Source organism: Meleagris gallopavo, chromosome 2 (genome assembly GCF_905368555.1).
Source record: "Meleagris gallopavo chromosome 2, MGAL_WU_HG_1.1, whole genome shotgun sequence".
In the NCBI taxonomy this organism is placed as follows: Eukaryota; Metazoa; Chordata; class Aves; order Galliformes; family Phasianidae; genus Meleagris; species Meleagris gallopavo.
The window spans coordinates 71,731,448-71,749,355 of record NC_139405.1 but is presented as its reverse complement, the minus strand read 5'-3'; the positions used below and the strand labels follow the sequence as shown (position 1 = coordinate 71,749,355).

The 17,908-nt window shown below is 36.7% G+C and overlaps 1 protein-coding gene across 4 annotated transcripts in view; it reads left to right on the top strand.

Moving 5' to 3' along the window:
- The window catches only part of KLHL32 (kelch like family member 32), a 119,909-nt gene that overhangs the window by 36,261 nt on the left and 65,740 nt on the right, over positions 1-17,908 (top strand). For 3 of the 4 annotated variants that reach the window (XM_085217610.1, XM_085217608.1, XM_085217609.1), the window contains one exon: positions 9,865-9,972. In XM_085217610.1, coding sequence (XP_085073736.1) covers positions 9,865-9,972 — 108 coding nt within the window. Of the gene's footprint in view, positions 1-9,758; positions 9,778-9,864; positions 9,973-17,908 lie in introns of those variants that run through there. The other variant, XM_010707567.4, reaches the window with a different exon arrangement.

Below are 17,908 nucleotides of genomic sequence, written 5' to 3'. Positions count from 1 at the left end.
TTTCAATTCTTCTTAATCGTGATTTTTTTATTGTGATAGGTAAAAGCAGCAAAGAAGAAACAACATTGCTTACATAATGAAGGATTAGTACTTGGAAGTTAAGAAAAAATAAAGCTTAATGAAGGAGTAGATACTACAAGGGGGATTAAATAGATTAAGAATTATTTATTTTATTTACTGTTACAAGAACAATGAGGTGCTATTTTTAGTAGAAACTGCAAAGGAGAAAGTTTCGGCCTGAAAGAGTTTGTAGTCCAAACAGTCTTGGGACTGGATATTTGTAATTTTGAGCAACCTGTACATAGATAGGCTTAGGTACTAAATAAGGAAGAATTTAAGACTGAGCTGTTCCACTGATGCTAGTTAAGATTCCACAAGCTTAAAATTACAATTTAAAAAGTATTGAGAATTCAAATCATAACTGAGCTCCCTGAGCAATGTAAGAAACTGATCCAAGATTTCTTAAGTGTTTGTTTACTTTTCTAACAGCTCTTATGATGCATTAGAGAACGATAATAAATTTTCTGAAAAGAAAAAGATGTGCAATATATGAACATAAAAGTAAATGAATATGCTATGGGAAATGAATCTGAATAAAACCTGCACTTAAAGAAGATGCCTGTCTATTTTAAGATAGTTTTGAGAAGAGCTCAAGCAATATCGTTGTAGAATTGTGGAGATAATTATATAAATTTTAGATAGTAGTTCTTCTCTTCTGAAACACTAAAACAATACTCAATAGTGTTGCTTACCATAAAAATTCAGTGCAAAAAGCTAAGGAAAATTTGGCTATAATACTGATCATTGTTCTTCACTAATTAATTTGCTTGAAAGACTGAACAGATGTTCACTCATTTTCAAAATTGTTGTGTTTTTTCAGCAGTAGCATGTTTTTTTGTGGGTTTTTTTTTGGGGGGGGGGGAGGGTTTGGCTTTTTGTTTTGTTTTGTTTTGTTCTGGTATGTTTCTGAATTGGGTGGGAAGAGTTAGTTAAGCTGTATAATATGACTACCAAACAAGCTGCTTGTTGCAATTTGCTTTTTGTTTGGAGAGTTTAGCCTCAGTGATAAAAGAGGCTGGATAGGATGGTGTATTTAAGTTTTAATTTAAGATAAGACTGATAAGGTTTTTTTTGCTGTAACTTTTGACCTTTGACCAGGGTGCTTACAATATAGCTGATAATTTTTCAGGAAAAGTAGCAGAGTAAAGTAGAGTAAGCTTGTGTGCACTGAGGCTTGCTCTCTGTTAGTTCACCTTGACGTCCTGAGCGTTCATCTTTTTGAGTGTGTTGAAATGAAAGGAACTACAAGAACGTAGTTTGCTCTGTGCCAACTTTCCATTCTCTCTATCTGTTTGTGATTACGAGGAAGTACAGGAAATGCTTATGACTCTTACTATCAAGAATGTGTCAGATTTCTGGGCAGCCACAGGAGAAAAACAGTTGAAAGTAAAGACATGCTCTGGTATATGAGTTGCAAAGTTAGAGTCAAGCATGAAAAATGACAAGCTGAGTGGGAGATATTTGCAATGTGTTGTGCAAAGCAAACCTGGCCTTGTTGAAACCCTATGAACATCACGGGGTGCAGCTTTTAATTCAGATGATTCTGATGTATTCCAAGACTTAATAATTGTGTTTCTTGACTGATAACACCATGGTTAAGCAGGAGTTGTGTAGTTTAGAATTATGTGTTAGTGGGGGGGAAATTTATGTGTTTTTTTGATGTAGTAGATGTGGAAATACTGCTGCTGATCACTAGCAATGTTTGAGAGCATCAACTCAGAATATTTGGAAATGTTTTTCTGGGGTGATTGTGGACGGATTCAGTTTACTTTCTGGTTTTTGAAAACTTAGGTTTATTTGGAAAGTCGCTTTTAGAAATAAATTAAAGAAAAAATAGATAAAGATGACTGTCATTTTGTATTTTTGCTGAAGGATTTTGAGGTATTGGAGCAGTATGCTTTATTCCTAGAGGACTCAAAGTATTTCTTGAAGGCAAAAATTAAAATGTTCAATTGCTCATCTTCCATTTGGAAGATTTACAAAACTTGGTTGGGAATGATGTAGCTGAAATAAGTGATGAGCATAAGAAAATCAACATAGGCAAATGGAAGGATGTATTCAGCCTTTCATAACTGGCGATCTGCAACTATTTTAAAGACCCACATACCCCTAAGGCTTTTGAACTTGAAATGACTTTATGTGAACTCATATAACTGAAAGAAGTCTCTGGTTCTTAAAAATATTAATTTGTCACATAGAACAAACTAACGTGCAAATATCTTTCAATGAATTGTCATTGTTATGGTTTGTAGCTTTCATTCTAGAAATACTCACCTTCAGAATTTCTTCTGTTCTCCTAAAATGAATATGCTAAAAGGAAACAATTGAATTCTATCTCTTCAATTTGTGTTCCTCAGGTCAGTTCACATAACCCATTATTCTTAGAATTAAAGTTTTCACCTAATTTAGTTATCTAGGCTAAGGTAATTGTTTTGGCTTCCTCTTCAGTTACAGAGCAGAAAGGATATTTGATGTGGCCTTCCTTGAATATCGTGTAGTTCTGCTCTCCACAAAATAAAAGGGATATTAGGATATTTCATCCCACTAGATCCTGTAAATTGTTGTCCAAACATACCTATTTCTATATATTGATTGCCCACAAAACACTTTTACTTAATTTTGTTATTCAGTTGCCTATCTATGTAAACTATTATTCTGGGCTCCAGTGACAGTTTGCTCTCCATTTCTCTGAAGTTTCTGAGTATTTTAGGAACTTCCCTTCTACCCAGTATTTACATAAAATATAATATTAATGCTTGTTTAGTGATTTTATTACTTTCTTTTAAACATGTGTTAAATGTTAAACAGCTTATATAGAGATTTAAATTCTAATCTAATACTTTTAGCTGTCTTTCAAATATTTTCCTGTAATTTGTTTGAAGTTGCATCAGTGTTCAAATGCATATATAATTAAACGTGTGTTTTTAGATATTTATGTGTAAATATATTTACATACTGTATATAATTTATTTATTATTTGTATGTCATGTACAAATGATTACAAGCTCACTACTCTCACACATATGAATCATCTGAGTAAATGAGAAAATGACTCTGGAGGCAAGGAGCAATTTTATACTTTACCATTTCTGACAGTGAGCAATTTGTATTTTGGGAATTTTGAATATTATTCTCATATTTATATATTAAAGTTGTGTGTTGTGAAGGAGACTGTACATGTTGCTGCAGAGCCGAGCAGGGGAAGTTAGATTCAATGCTCTTTTTTTGTGTTCTATGGAAACTATTTTGTAAAGCTGCCTTTGGGTGCTGATATCTAACTGGTTAAACTACAAATATGCCATTTACTAAAGGCACATCAACTTGCTATGCTACTTTGAAGTCAAATATTCAAGAGCCTGAGAACTACTTTTGTCAGATATTTTTTTGATTATTTTTATCCAAGGTTCATGTATTTGGGACTCCTTATGTGTCCCTTCCAACTCAGGATATTCTACAATTCTGTGATTTTTTTGAGAAGTTCTCTAGCTCTGATTCTGTTTCAGGCCTAGATTAGAAGAAGAAAGGGCTTTGATTCCTCCCCATCTTCTCTTTCTGCAGCTAATAAAATGGTCTTCTCACTCCTCAAAAAATGGTACATCTTATTTGAAGCTCCTTAAAGCTTATGTGGGACCATTTGTGTCTGAATCCATGTTGATCACTGAATTTTGATGCAATTGCTAAGAATGGCAGGAATATCATGTTCACTTTTCTTCTAAGGGATTGATTTATCTAATTAAAGTCTTGTCTTTGAATTAAAAATCCAAATAGATAAAAACCACAATATTTAAGTAGTCACTTGATTTTCCTCATTTTCTGGGTGACAGATCAAGGCATGGAGATTTACAGGAGCTGGAAGAAAATATGAGTCCTCTTACCAGTGAGTTTTGTTGTAAAAGGGAACATCACTTGTTGATAAATTGGCAGTTTGGATGCTATCCACAGTCATGATGGTCTTGGAAGAAAAATAAAAATCTTATGTGTTGGAGCCAAAGGGATAGACCTTTTCAGTGGTCTCTGGGCATAGGACAAAGGAAAATGGCCATAAATTTGAGCATAAGAAGTTCTGCACCAAGAGCTTTGCTCTCCACTCTGAAGTTGGTGTGGTAAAGAAATATTATCCAAAAAAGTATATTTAATTATGAATTTCTGATATGACAAGTTAGTCTTCACAGCAAGGAAAGCACCTATACATACTGTGATGTAAGCAATTCTTGCTAGAAGAGCTTTAAAGGAGGTTCAGAATAATTAAAAGATACTTCTGAATTTTGGAATACATTTTACTAAAAATAAAAGTAAATAAAATTCCTTTTCTTGTTGTTCCGGTCTGGGTATATACTGACCGTAATTTGCAGACAACTTGGCAAAACCCACATAGCAGTACTCTCTACCAGGATCTAGACTGTGTATTTTGCATTAACAAAAAAGAAGATAAAGATTGTTAAGTAAACTAGATGTTGTTGCCTTTGGTTTTCTGTTCCAGTCTAGCACAGGTGAAATAAAAAAATGGCCTACCACAACATTTCTCTGTATTAGTTCATCAGATAACTACTTAATAGAAATAGCAACAGTTGATGCATAGAATGCTTTATGTACAGCATTATTAGCAATTCTGTAAATTCACTCTTGCACAAGAGTTTAAACACTTTTCCCGGTTTCCCTGAGGCCGAATGTACTCTGTAACTGTAGATTCATACGCTTTAAGGTACATTGATAACACACTTAAATACATGGGCTGTATAAATCTAAAAACAATTGTTCGTTGGTATGGTGAATACAAATTCTTTATCTAAGGAGAAATCTATATTATAATGCAAAATATCAGAACTCCTAACCATGGTATTTGTGAGTAGTAACATAGTATAAAACTATGGGGAATATGCTCATGCTTAACAAATAATCCATTCTCAGAGGCTTAGTGAAGGTGAAATGCTTAGTTATCTGGTGTGATTTTTGATTCAAATCTTGTATTGCACTTTTTGTTGTCTGTCTTGTTCTGTGGTATAAAGCCACATATATATATATGTATAAAGGTTTAGTATGTAAAGTTTATTTATCCTTTTTATGAGAGCATGATTTATGCTGTGATAATCATTCCCAAGATTAAATGTATACTCCTAACAGTGTAAGAAATCCTACAATTGTTCTATTTTACCATATTGTAACATAATTTAGCAAACAAACATGCAGTCCTTTCAATTGACTTCTGAAATATTTTCATACTGAAACAGCTTAAGTGTTAGAAACTGTCTCATACGACATATGACTGGCAACCCCAATAAAGTCATGCAGAAAATGTTAGGAAAAGTATGGTTTGGTTTGCAATAGCTCTTTCTAAAACCCCAAGAACAAGCATTAGTAAACTAGTATTTTCTTTATTTATTTTTCTGTTAAGCCTATCCAGTACGCAGAGGATGACTTTGGATAAAACTGACAGTTGTCACTGTCCCTTCTCAATTAGCAAATGCAAATGAAGCGTTATTCTCAGCCATGCTGGGAGGCATTGCATTCCCAGAAGTGTTAAAGGGTCTTGGATGCAGGGCAAGGTTTTGCCCTTGTTTGTTGTGAGGCTAGTTGTCAACTGGTGCTTTTTGGCCTTAAATTCTCTCCTCCTGACAAAAACTGGAGGTCTGCTTTTACAAGGAGCAGATGGCTGATGGAAACCTTGCAGCTCCTGGCAAACCCTGAAGCCTCTCAGTAGCCTCTCAGTAGCTATTACAACTCTTTTGTTACAGTTAGATGACAATGAAATGTCCACCCATAATTACATTTCTTATGGAATTAGACAAAAATTTGAACTTGCTATATTTATATGTATATATATATATATGTCTATTTCATGCCTATGTCTTACTACATTAGTGTGATAAAGCCTTTAAACTATTTGGCATTTCTTTGCTGTTGTCAGTATGGTAAATACCCTGATACCATTTTATTGAAATAAGAACTGTGAAAATACAAGGACTGACCATATGATAAACTTCATTCTTGCTTATCCTGGATGATTTCCAGGCAGCAGATTTTTGTCAAAAGGTGGTATTTTAATGATGAAAGAACTAACGCTTTCAGAATAAATCAGTTATTTGCATGAAATCCTCAGTTCTTGGAAGAAGCTGCCTGAGTCTAAGTGAATGACATGCTGAACTGTTAGAGAGGATAAGGCTTATTTTTTCCTTTAGTTTCAGTAGCTCTTGGTGTCAGGTTATGTATATGAAATCCAGTGTGCTTGTTGACTGCCTCAGCTTCTGCATGTATCAGAGTAACTGCAGATGCAGAAGAGTGCATTAATATAGAAGTTCATTGGAAGTGCTCCTTTACTAGAGTCCTCCAAGGTGAACAGCAAGTATGCCAGTGTTAGAAAGCTGGGAGGAGTGGCTGACACACCTGAAGAATGTGTTGTCTTTCAGCTAGACCTGGACAGACTGGAGAGCTGGGAAGCAATAAACCAGATGAGATTTAACAAAAGCAAGTACAGAGTCTTGCATGTGGGAAGGAATAACTGCAAGTATCAGTACAGGCTGGGACATGACCTGCTGGAGAGGAGTTCTTTGGAGAAGGATGTGGAAGTCCTGGTGGATAGGAGGTTGGCCATGAGTTAGCAGCATGCCCTAGTGTCCAAGAAGGCCAATGGGATCCTGGGGTGCATTAAAAGGAGCATGACCAGCAGGTCAAGGGAGGTGACACTCCCCCTCTACTCTGCCTTGGTCAGGCCTCACCTGGAGTACTGTATCCAACGCTGGGCTCCCTGATACAAAAAAGACAGGGATCTTCTGGAGAGTGATGATAAAGGGTCTGGAGCATCTCCCCTATGAGGAAAGGCTGAGCAAACCGGGTCTGTTCAGCCTTGAGAAAAGAAGACAAAGAGGGGATCTTATTAATGTTTATAAAAATCTTACGTGTGGAAGCCAAAGGGACATGGCCAACCTCTTTTTCAGAGTCTGTGAGGACAGGACAAGGGAAAATGGCCATAAACTGGTGCATAAGAATTTCTGCACCAATATATGAAGGAATTTCTTCATAGTGAGGGTGACAGAGCACTGGAACAGGCTGTCCAGGGAGGTTGTGGATTTGCCTTCTCTGGAGATATTCAAGACCCGCCTGTATACCTACCTGTGCAGCCTGCTGTAGGGGGCCTGGTTTGCAGGGGACTGGATTCGATAATCCTAGAGGCCTCTTCCAACCCCTACAATTCTGTGATTCTGTGAAGTTTACTAGTCTATATAGATAGAAGCATTAACATTTCTGCACAAAACCCACTGGGACCAAGTTTAAGCTCTGACAGATGGCCGAACAGTTTCATTTATTTGTTCACAGTTTACTGTCTAAAGACTGAGAATGGTATATTTTGTTAAGTGTGTAGGGAAGTGACAGAGATAAAGGTTGCATTTCAGGAAGAGTATTTGTCTGGAGAATTGGAGTGACGAGGAGGGAAAAAGGAATTATAAGGACCCTGCAAGAGTGTGCGCTGGGAGAGAAGAGTGCAAGGCAAAGGCAGGCTTGGGAAGAAAAAGGTTTCTATTGGTGATCCAGAGACTGAGTAAGGTTGCTTCAGTTTAGGGAGCTGCTGAAGACTGATGATCTTCAAAGAGAGACTTGATGAAAGGAACAGCTGTTTTCCTCAGTTTTACTTGTAGAGAAGTATAGTATAACCTTGCTAGTCTTAAGTGTAGGTTTTATGGAGGATTGATACAGTCTGAGAAGCTGGGACAATACTAAGTAAAGGGCAGTTGTAGGTTTAGGTGACTGTACCTGTATCCTTGCTCTTCTTTTAATAAGTGTGCTGAGGGAGCTGGCGGAGGTCATTGCCGAACCGCTCTCCATCATTTTTGAGAGGTCCTGGACAACAGGGGAGGTCCCTGAAGACTGGAGGATAGCCAATGTCACTCCGGTCTTCAAAAAGGGCAAGAAGGAAGATCCGGGTAATTATAGGCCTGTCAGCCTCACCTCCGTCCCTGGAAAGGTGATGGAACAGCTTGTGCTGGATACCATCTCCAGACAACTGGGAGAAAAGGAGGTTATCAGGAGTAGTCAGCATGGGTTCACCAAGGGGAGGTCGTGCTCGACCAACTTGGTGGCCTTCTATGATGCTGTCACATGCTGGGTGGATGGGGGAAGAGCGGTAGATGTAATCTACCTTGATTTTAGAAAGGCGTTTGATACTGTCTCCCACGACATCCTTATAACAAAGCTGAGGAAGTGTGGGATAGACGAGTGGACAGTGAGGTGGGTTGAGAACTGGCTGACTGGCAGAGCGCAGAGGGTCGTTGTTGGTGGTGCAGAGTCTGGCTGGAGACCTGTAACCAGTGGTGTCCCCCAGGGGTCTGTGCTGGGTCCGGTCTTGTTCAACATCTTCATCAATGACCTTGATGAGGGGATAGTGGCCACCCTCAGCAAGTTTGCTGATGATATGAAGTTGGGAGGATTGGCTGACACGCCTGAAGGCTGTGCTGCCATTCAGCGAGACCTGGACAGGCTGGAGAGCTGGGCAGTAAGAAACCAGATGAGGTTCAACACAAGCAAGTGTAGGGTCTTACACCTAGGGAGGAATAATTGCATGCACCAATACAGGCTGGGGGATGAGCTGCTGGAGAGGAGCTCTGCAGAGAGGGACCTGGGCGTCCTGGTGGACGACAGGTTGGCCATGAGCCAGCAGTGTGCCCTCGTGGCCAAAAAGGCCAATGGCATTCTGGGGTGCATTAAGAAGAGCGTGTCCAGCAGGTCGAGGGAGGTGATCCTCCCCCTCTACTCTGCCCTGGTAAGGCCTCATCTGGAGTACTGTGTCCAGTTCTGGGCTCCCCAGTACAAAAAAGACAGGGATCTCTTGGAAAGAGTCCAGCGGAGGGCCACAAAGATGGTGAAGGGCCTGGAGCATCTCCCCTATGAAGAAAGGCTAAGTAAACTGGGTCTGTTTAGCCTTGAGAAAAGAAGACTGAGAGGGGACCTGATCCAGGTTTATAAATATCTGAGGTGTGGCGGCCATAGCGGTGAGGCCAGTCTCTTTTCAGTGGTACGTGGAGACAGGACGAGGGGAAACGGACATAAGCTGCAGCATAGGAAGTTTTGCACGAATGTGCGTAAGAACTTCTTCACGGTGAGGGTGACGGAGCACTGGAACAGGCTGCCCAGGGAGGTTGTGGAGTCTCCTTCTCTGGAGATATTCAAGTCTCGCCTGGACGCCTACCTGTGCGACCTGGTGTAGGGAACCTGCTTTGGCAGGGGGGTTGGTCTCGATGATCTCTAGAGGTCCCTTCCAACCCCTACAATTCTGTGATTCTGTGATTCTGTGAATAACTTGATTTTAACACTGTTCACTTTATAGATTGAGATGCTATTTGGAGTGGATTAGTTTAAAAAAGAGACACTGTGTTAACTATCATAACTATCTCTTTTTCTTATACATGTAATTGTATATAGTTTATTATCCTACCTATATTTATATACAGTGATACTATTCATAGTTATAAGTACTAGTTCTAGTGATGTTTGTACTTTTTTCTTCCCCTGAGGCCAGTTCTTTCTCACTTTTATTGAACAATATCCTATTGTGTACCAAAGTTATTTGTTTCAATTTTTTTCAGAATAATTTTTTTTGTATTTATTGATAAAAGGACTCTCTTTCATGATTGATTGCTAGGTGGTAGTGTTGGAAGTATGGTGTACATCTCACTCTAACTCACAAGTCTGATGCTGTTTAGAATTCTTATCCAAGGAAAATCAAAGGTTAGTGAAGTTGAAAAAACGAATCCTGTTCTTCCTGGGACTTTACTGGTGTTATTTTAATTGTTAATATTTCTTTTCTTTTCCTAGGCAATGTTCAGTCTCTGTATGGTTGAAAGTGAAGCTGACGAGGTGAATTTGCATGGCGTCACAAGCCTAGGTTTAAAACAAGCCCTGGACTTTGCATATACTGGACAGGTACTGTACAGCTCTTTAGATTGAGAGAAATTAAAACAATTTGCAATAAAAACAGAAGACTGCCCTTAGAGAAGTACTGTTCTTATGTATTCCGCAGTGCAAGGTCTTTTGACTTAACAGATCTTTCTTAGGATATATTTATGTGAGTAGTTTGTTTGTTGCTGTTCTTCTTCTCCACCCATAGAGGAATTTTCCAATAAAAACATGTTTACTGTATTATATCCATTGCACTGTATCCAAGCAGTAAACCATATATGGTTTATGTGCCCTTTTTATGGTGGTCTGATTGTTCATAAAAATTTGATGTGAGTTGATCCATGTGCTAAATGAGAGAGAAAAAATACAGTAGGCATTTTTCTAATCATAAATATTTATGAACATTTGCTGTGCTTGACTAATTATATAGTTGAGGGGAAATGCAGTCTTTTACTTTCTGGAAAGACATAATCCAGTTATCTTTCTAAATGCATATAGGTACTGTGCATCTTTCTTTGTTGCAATTTTTATGAGAGTAGATTGTATATCATATTATGTTACTAGCGAATAAGTGTAAATGAAACTTTGGAGAATTGGAGAATGTGAAGTGATGCTCCTACTTCTACTCCTACTTGACTCCCACCCACCAAAAATAACCCCCAAAAGCAAACAAACATTCCAAACAAACCAAACAACAGCAAAAACCCACAATAACAGCACCCAATACATTTATATGTCCTTCCATATCTATTCTTTCATTCCTGGTCAGTGTTTCTCTACGATTTCATCTCAGCTCAGTTCAGTGAACTAAGAGCTTCTTATACCATTGGAGATATTTTAGCTTTGTACTTAAACATTCTAGAAAACTGAAGTGTTTCTGGAATTATTGCAAAAACAATTTAATTTACAAATTAATTTTTAAAAGAAGCTTAAATCCATTTCTCTGTTGTACTGTGGTGTGGGCATATAGTCATGAATTTTTCAAGGGGAATTAAACAGACGTAAAGAATTTATGATTTATTACCAGAATACAGATAACAGTTTGCCATTAGCCTTAGAGACTAGCTCTTGAAATTTCTGTGTTTCCTGCTAGGAAAACAAAACTTTGAATAAGCTTTTTCTTTTTATTAAAAAAAAAAAAAGAGAGAGAGAGAGAGATACAGAGATACCATGCTATGTTACTGAATTGGCTGAAGTTACCAGTGTATGGCTTGTTATATGTACGGTTTTTGTTATTTCAGTTGAAAGCTGTAACAGATAAGATTGTTTCTTGTATTGTGGAGAATCTATGTCATCCTTAAAGTTATTTGAGGTATAGGTTTAGTATAGTGAAAGTAGAACTCTTGTTGCTAAATAAATCCAAAAGATCAAAACCAGTTTTGAAAATATGTGCTATAATGTACTGATCTTTTCTATCTGCTGTGAACAGAAGAACAGTCCTCTAACTTTCATCAAAATTCAAAGTCTAGTAAACCTATGTAAAATACATGACTATGATTGGATGAGTTTTTTTATTATAAGACAATAGTCTAGCCCACCTTCTGGGCAGTATCCTCAGCTCCCTAGTACTTAAAATGCTTCCTATCTTTGAGCCTATAGAGATTTCTGAGTCTTTCATTTTTAAATACAATCTACTTTCAATAAATTAGTTGGCATCTTGAGTTAAATATAGATTTGTCTGTATATACAGTACCTCATATTCATAAGAGTTTGTAGGGCAACATTTTACACTCTTATCAGCTCTATTAGATATGCTACTTTGAAGCACAGAGAAATTACAAGAAGTCTTAAGGAATTCTCTTAGATATTTTTGAAGTACAACATAGTGATAATGGGGATCAGTGAAAATGTAATATTAATTTTTTTCCCTTATATCCTTGAAATTCTCTTCTTGTGCTTGGTTTATAAATATTGAGCATCGCTTATGTACTGACTCAGACTGACAGAATCATGGTGAACATTTGTGTTTCAAGGTACTGAGTGGGAATAATCCACAAAGATTATTAATAAATAGTTGGATTATTGCATACTTATACCAAGGTTGTGAAACCAGATATTTTCAGTTTGAGCGTGTGAACTGTTTCTGTTTTTGTGTCAAAACAAAACAGTATTTCTTAGTAACCAAAAATTCATTCCTGCCAGTTAAAATTTGATATTGCTCTGACATATCAAGATATGATCAGATTTGCTTGTCAAAAAAAGAAAGAAAGAAAGAAAGAAAGAAAGAAAGAAAGAAAGAAAGAAAGAAAGAAAGAAAAAAAGAAAGAAAAAAAAGAAAGAAAAGAAAGTTCAGTTTGAAAACCTTCAGAGAGGAAATGAAAAAAAACCCACTGTGCAAACGACAGAAGTAAAGTGACAGTAATAACCTATCCATGTCTCAACAGATAAAAAATTAATTTCAGCTTTTCTCTACTTATTTTAAAAAATATTTTGCTAAACTTATATTCAATTTGAATGTATCTTTAATGTAACTTTCTGTGTAAAATAGTGCATTGGAGACATCTGCTGGAAATGTTCAATATTGCATGATGGTAATATTTGATGGTTGTTTAAAATGATCAAAATTAACAAATTTAATTTTTAGCATGATATTGCAATCAGAAATGCAACTCTAACATCCTTATGTTATTATTTTTAAATTTGAAATGCTACCACAGACTTATAGTACTGATGTTTTCGCCCTGTCTGCTGAGGCAGACAGTGCCTTTTTGTAATAACTGCTGTAAATCTTTTCTTTTAAAAGAAAATTGATTTTCAGTAGAAGGAAAGATTGTGATAAGATGGAAGTTAAACAATTTAAGAATTCCAATGGAATTAATCCATTATTATTGTCCCATATCATATAACAACAAAGAAATAAATGTTGGTATAGAAATGAATAAAAAGTTACAAGAGGAGTAGCAGCAGAATTTGGTTTTGCTCCCTCAAGAGTAAAGTTAAAGTGAAATACAGAACATAATTTCAGCAGCGTGTTCTTTGCATGTAGACTGTCACTAATCCTCTAATAATGAAATCTTGGGCAAAAGTGACCTTTCCTCTTACTCCGCTGTTCATCAGCAAAAATACAGTAGATATTGAATAAGCTTTTTCTTTTTATTAAAAAAAAAAAAAGAGAGAGAGATATTTTCCCTTTGACAGGCTCTTTCCTAAGTGCTATATGTGAATGCAAAAGATGAAGGTAAAAAGTGCAGCTAATGGTTTCTTACTCCTGTAATGAATTTAATGATAATGTTTCATGTTTTCTGCATCAAGAGAGTTAGGAACCTCAAACCTATCTGCATTGTTTTCTCTTGCAAATCTACTGTGCCTGAATCCAATACCTACAGTGATTAGCTTTCAAATTCTGTCAGGACTTGAGGCATTATTTTTCTTTTGGAATTATGCATCACCATCATAGCTGTCTTTTCTAATATGAGGTCCCAGTAGTGTTTTTTGTGCCCTTGCTGTCATGGCCATAACATCATCATGAAGGAATGGTACTCACCCTCTTTTACTTAGCAGTTGAATCTACAATGCCCGATCTTCAAGAAGAAAGCTTTTGTGACAGACAGTAACATCATAACGTGCTTAATTCCTCCAGTCTTTTCAGATGAGGCTAAAAATGAAGAAATACCGAAGTTTGAAGAAAAGCATGCCTGGTAGACTAGGCATTTTACCATGTACTCCATGTACTCACAGTACAGTGAAAGGATTATTTCCCTGCTGTAGTTGGCCATCTTTCTTCATAAAAGGGTACTAGGATCATTCTCTTTTTTACTTCAAGATGGTGGTGATCTCAGTGATTAGATTACTCACCCTTTGTTCTCACAGGACATTCTGCAAGTATCAGATGTGCTTTGGAAAGGGAGGTGGATGAAATACAAACAAGACAGTAAGTAATGTTTTAGATATTAATATTAGGAAACGGCTCTTGGAGCAGGGCTTGGAGTTCACAATTCCTTCTGTGTCAACCACTGGGTAATGAGTAAGAGTCTAGCTTATAGAATCACAAGCACTGTTGTCTGCTCTTTTTGTTGTTGTTTTTGAGTTTTTCTTCTTTGTAACCATAATCTCATTTGGAGAAAAGGAATCCAATTAAACCATGAACAAGCTGGTTTAGTTGAATGGCAAATCTCTCATCATTACATGAAAATATGCCTTTGGTCAGAAGAAAATCTTCGGATATCTGAAAAGTGTCAGTGCTGAAGACAGAATCTTAGAAAGTCTAAGTCTAGTAGGACTGAGTAAGTAGCTTAAACTGAAATTTTGAGGCTCTTCATTTTAGGTGAGTCTCTTGCATTCCTCCTCAGATGTAGATCCTGCAAACTACTTCATTTTTGTTGATGTTTTATTCACATGATTCCATCATTTGAATCATCTGACAGGCACTCTGCTGTTGTCTCTAGAAAGAAGAATAGTGCAAAAACACTGGCATTAATTTGCAGTAGATGATTGTGATCTAAATTCAACAAAAATACAAATGCACATTTAGACTCCTATATACACTGGAATACTTTGCAGACTTTGATCTCTCTTTGTAATTAAATTCTATTACATGTCTTTAATCCATGGTAATAAATAATATTTTGCATTTAGGTAGAATTTTCTTTGAGACATCAAAGCACGTAACAAAATCAAGTAATCACTGACTTCAATGTCTTTCCTCAAAAATAATTTTATTCTTTGATGCAAATAACTTTCCAAAGGCCTCCTGGAAAAGCAGCATCTTAATGAGTCGTAATATATGGTTCTCCTCCTGGCCAATTCCTTTTTTCTAACTGGCACCTTTCTGTTTTCTTTTTAAAACCATAGTATTTTTTTCTGTATTAATAAAAAGTTACAAAATTATTCTAAATCGCCAATGGAAAAAGGAAGGAATCAGAGGGATAGCCCTGGTATAAGGGCTGGTTTATGCTCAGCTCTTTCTCCAAAAGCAAATTTTGGAGTAGGTCATGCTATGTATTTTCTTAAATAGCCCTAGTGCAGCTTTACATCCTTTCTACAGAAAGAATGTTGAAATATTTCCATTTCTTGAAAACTACATACAAAAATAAATTTAAAATTTTTCTTTTCTTAGCTTATTTTTTTCACATCACTTCTTTGGTTACTTATGTAAAAAGAAATATAGAAATTTTTATTTTTTTTACTCACAAAGTATTAACTCAGAAGCAGTCTTTATTAAAGGTAATATCAGTACATTATTATCTTTGATTGCTCTCGATATTACTCTTAACTCATAAATTCTGTTTATTTATGATTTTATTTACCAACTTTAAGTTGTATTCGTTATAAAAACAAACACACTATGGTCTTGCAACAGAAATATTGCTTTATCAAACAGATTTCATGAATCAATAGGAGTAACATCTGGTAATTTTTTTTTTTTTTTTTTTTTTTTCAAATTCAGACACACAAAATTACAGTTACCTGAAGTATTATCTTACAGCTCCTTTGTGAAGTTATTTTCTTGTTGTTGTTTTGGTTTGGTTTTTTTTTTTTCTTGCCATTAAGAAGAAATGGCAGAGGTCTCAGTAGTAAATAAATAGCTCAAATAAACATTTGTAAGTTCAACTGTTTCTCCTGATAATTACTTTGATGCCTTTATGGAATCTTGGCTTTCATCTCTCATCAAAATCTCCCTCTTTTGATAGTGACAGTTTTTCTAGTGATTAACCAGTATTTCATTTGCAATTTTCAGTTGAGATTGAAGAGAAGCAGCTTTCTAAGTACTCTTACTCTGTTAAACCCATTCTAGCTCATCTGTGGGTGAGGTGTATTGCAAAGCTGTATCGTGGTGCTTGATTTTCTTGAGTAAGTGACCTCCCAGTTCCTGTATGTAGGAGTTCAACTGGTTGCATTCTGACCAAAAAAAACCCAAACAAGCAAAAAAAAAAACAGATTTTAATTAAACTGCCTGATGACTTCAAATATCCTTGTTTTTTTCTACCAGGGGCAACATGCGAAGGTCTTGGAAAAATATATCTATTCCTATTGGAGGAGTATATCTTGTTGAAAATGTTGAAAATATTTCTTTTATCATCATTTTCAATGTGGTTTCAAAGTTAAAAAGTATAAATTTGAGCTAACAGGAAGATAATATTTTTTCTATGCCTAGAATCAAAAAATATCCTAAGTTGGAAGGGACCCACAAGGATCATCAAGTCCAACTCCTTGCTCTACAAAGCACCACCTAAAATTAAACCCTATGTCTAAGAGCATTGTCCAAAATCTCTTTGAACTCCAGCAGCATGGGGCCATGACCACTGCCCTGATGAGCCTATTCCATGCCCACCGCCCTTTGGTGAAGAACTTTTCCTTACCACCCACTCTGCCCCTCCCCTGCTATAGCTTCATGCTGTTCCCTCTGGTCCTGTCACTGTCACCAGAGAGCAGAGGTCAGGGCTGCCCCGTGCTACTCTCGCCAGGAGTTGTAGGCTGCCATGAGTTAGCACTATGTTACAACTACTAGGTCTCAGGTTCGCTGATCAACTAAAGATGGTCTAGAAGGCTTAGAATAAAATGGAACTCATTTACTCAGTTCTCAGTTACTTATCTTTTTTTAGATAAAGTTTAATGTTTCATGTTGTTTGTTCTGCATAAGTTACCAAGTTATGGATAAGGCAGCTTTTCTAGAGCTGAAAGTAATTAAAGTACTGAGACATTCTACCAAAGAAAAAATGAATTTGCTTGGAGTCTTTGTTTATATGCTGTGCATTTAACATAGACTTTCTTTGAATTTTCTGGACAAACGCTCTAGTAAGTATCAGAGAAATGCTGGTCATGTTTCCGTCTGGCATTGACTAATGAGACATCTGGGTTTTGCAATAAGTGCTATCAAACATTTTGTACCCATGCTTTGGGCATTTGCCTGCAGGGCACTGGAGCATTCTTGCCCTGCTCACATTATTTTGAAGCAGTCCTTCTCAACATGTGGGAAATACAGAATTGAAATGAAACGCCAGTGAGCTCTGAGACAGGCAGAAGTGCTAACTGGTTGTGAGTGAAATGCACTCTGAAGTGCTCTAAAAGAAAAGTTACCTTTTTGATTGCTCTGAAGCACACAGAATAGTCTCCAGAGGGGAGAAACAAGTGGTGCTTTTGTTAGATGCCTGTCTTGTTTGAAATGCTGATCATTGCAAGTGGAGTCAAGAAGGAATTTTCTCTTGCATTAGGCTGTCAGGAATTTTAGGACTTTTTTTTTCCCCCATTTTATGTGGTAAATTCCATATGGTTTTAACTACTTTCTGATATGTCATTATGTATTTCCTTACCGTTATAGCATAATAGCCAGCAGTATATGGGGAATAGATTGAATGATCTAGTTATTTTTTCCAGATAAATATCCCTTGTGACTCCATAGGATTTGACAGTGAACCAGGAGATTGCCTTCTTAGGCTGTAAGTTCCGTTTGTTGGGAAGCACAATTTAAAGGTGCTTCTTCATCACTGCTTTCCACCTCTTGCTTCTGTCTTTGCTATAACCATGCAATTTTTTTGGTAGGATTATGCTGAATGATTTGTCATTAAAAAAAAAAAAAAAAAAGTATTAGAAGAATAGAAGAAGTGTCTTAGTTTTGAGCTGCATGGAAATGGGGTAAGACTATTTGTCCCAGCATTGTCCTTGAAAAAGGACAGTGGTTCTAATACTGCTCCTAGCCCAAGAAATCATACCCACTAGTCGCTTTGTGTTACCAGGAATTGTCCTAAAGAAAACACTGAAGAGATGTGTGATCCTGATTAATCTTCTCCATAGATGCCTGGAGCCCTAAGATGTATTAGGCTAGGCAAGATGAGTTGGGAAGAAAAGAGGAATGTCATGGGGGAAGAAGGAATGAATTATAAGTTGAGAGCCACTTCCCAGAGGAAGATGAAAATGGGGTTGCTCAGGGCTATGTGACCATGGTTTTTATGACTGTGAGCCTGATTAAAATCAACATATTCTGCCTCAGAACTGTGCTTCAGAAGATCTGGTTTAATTTACA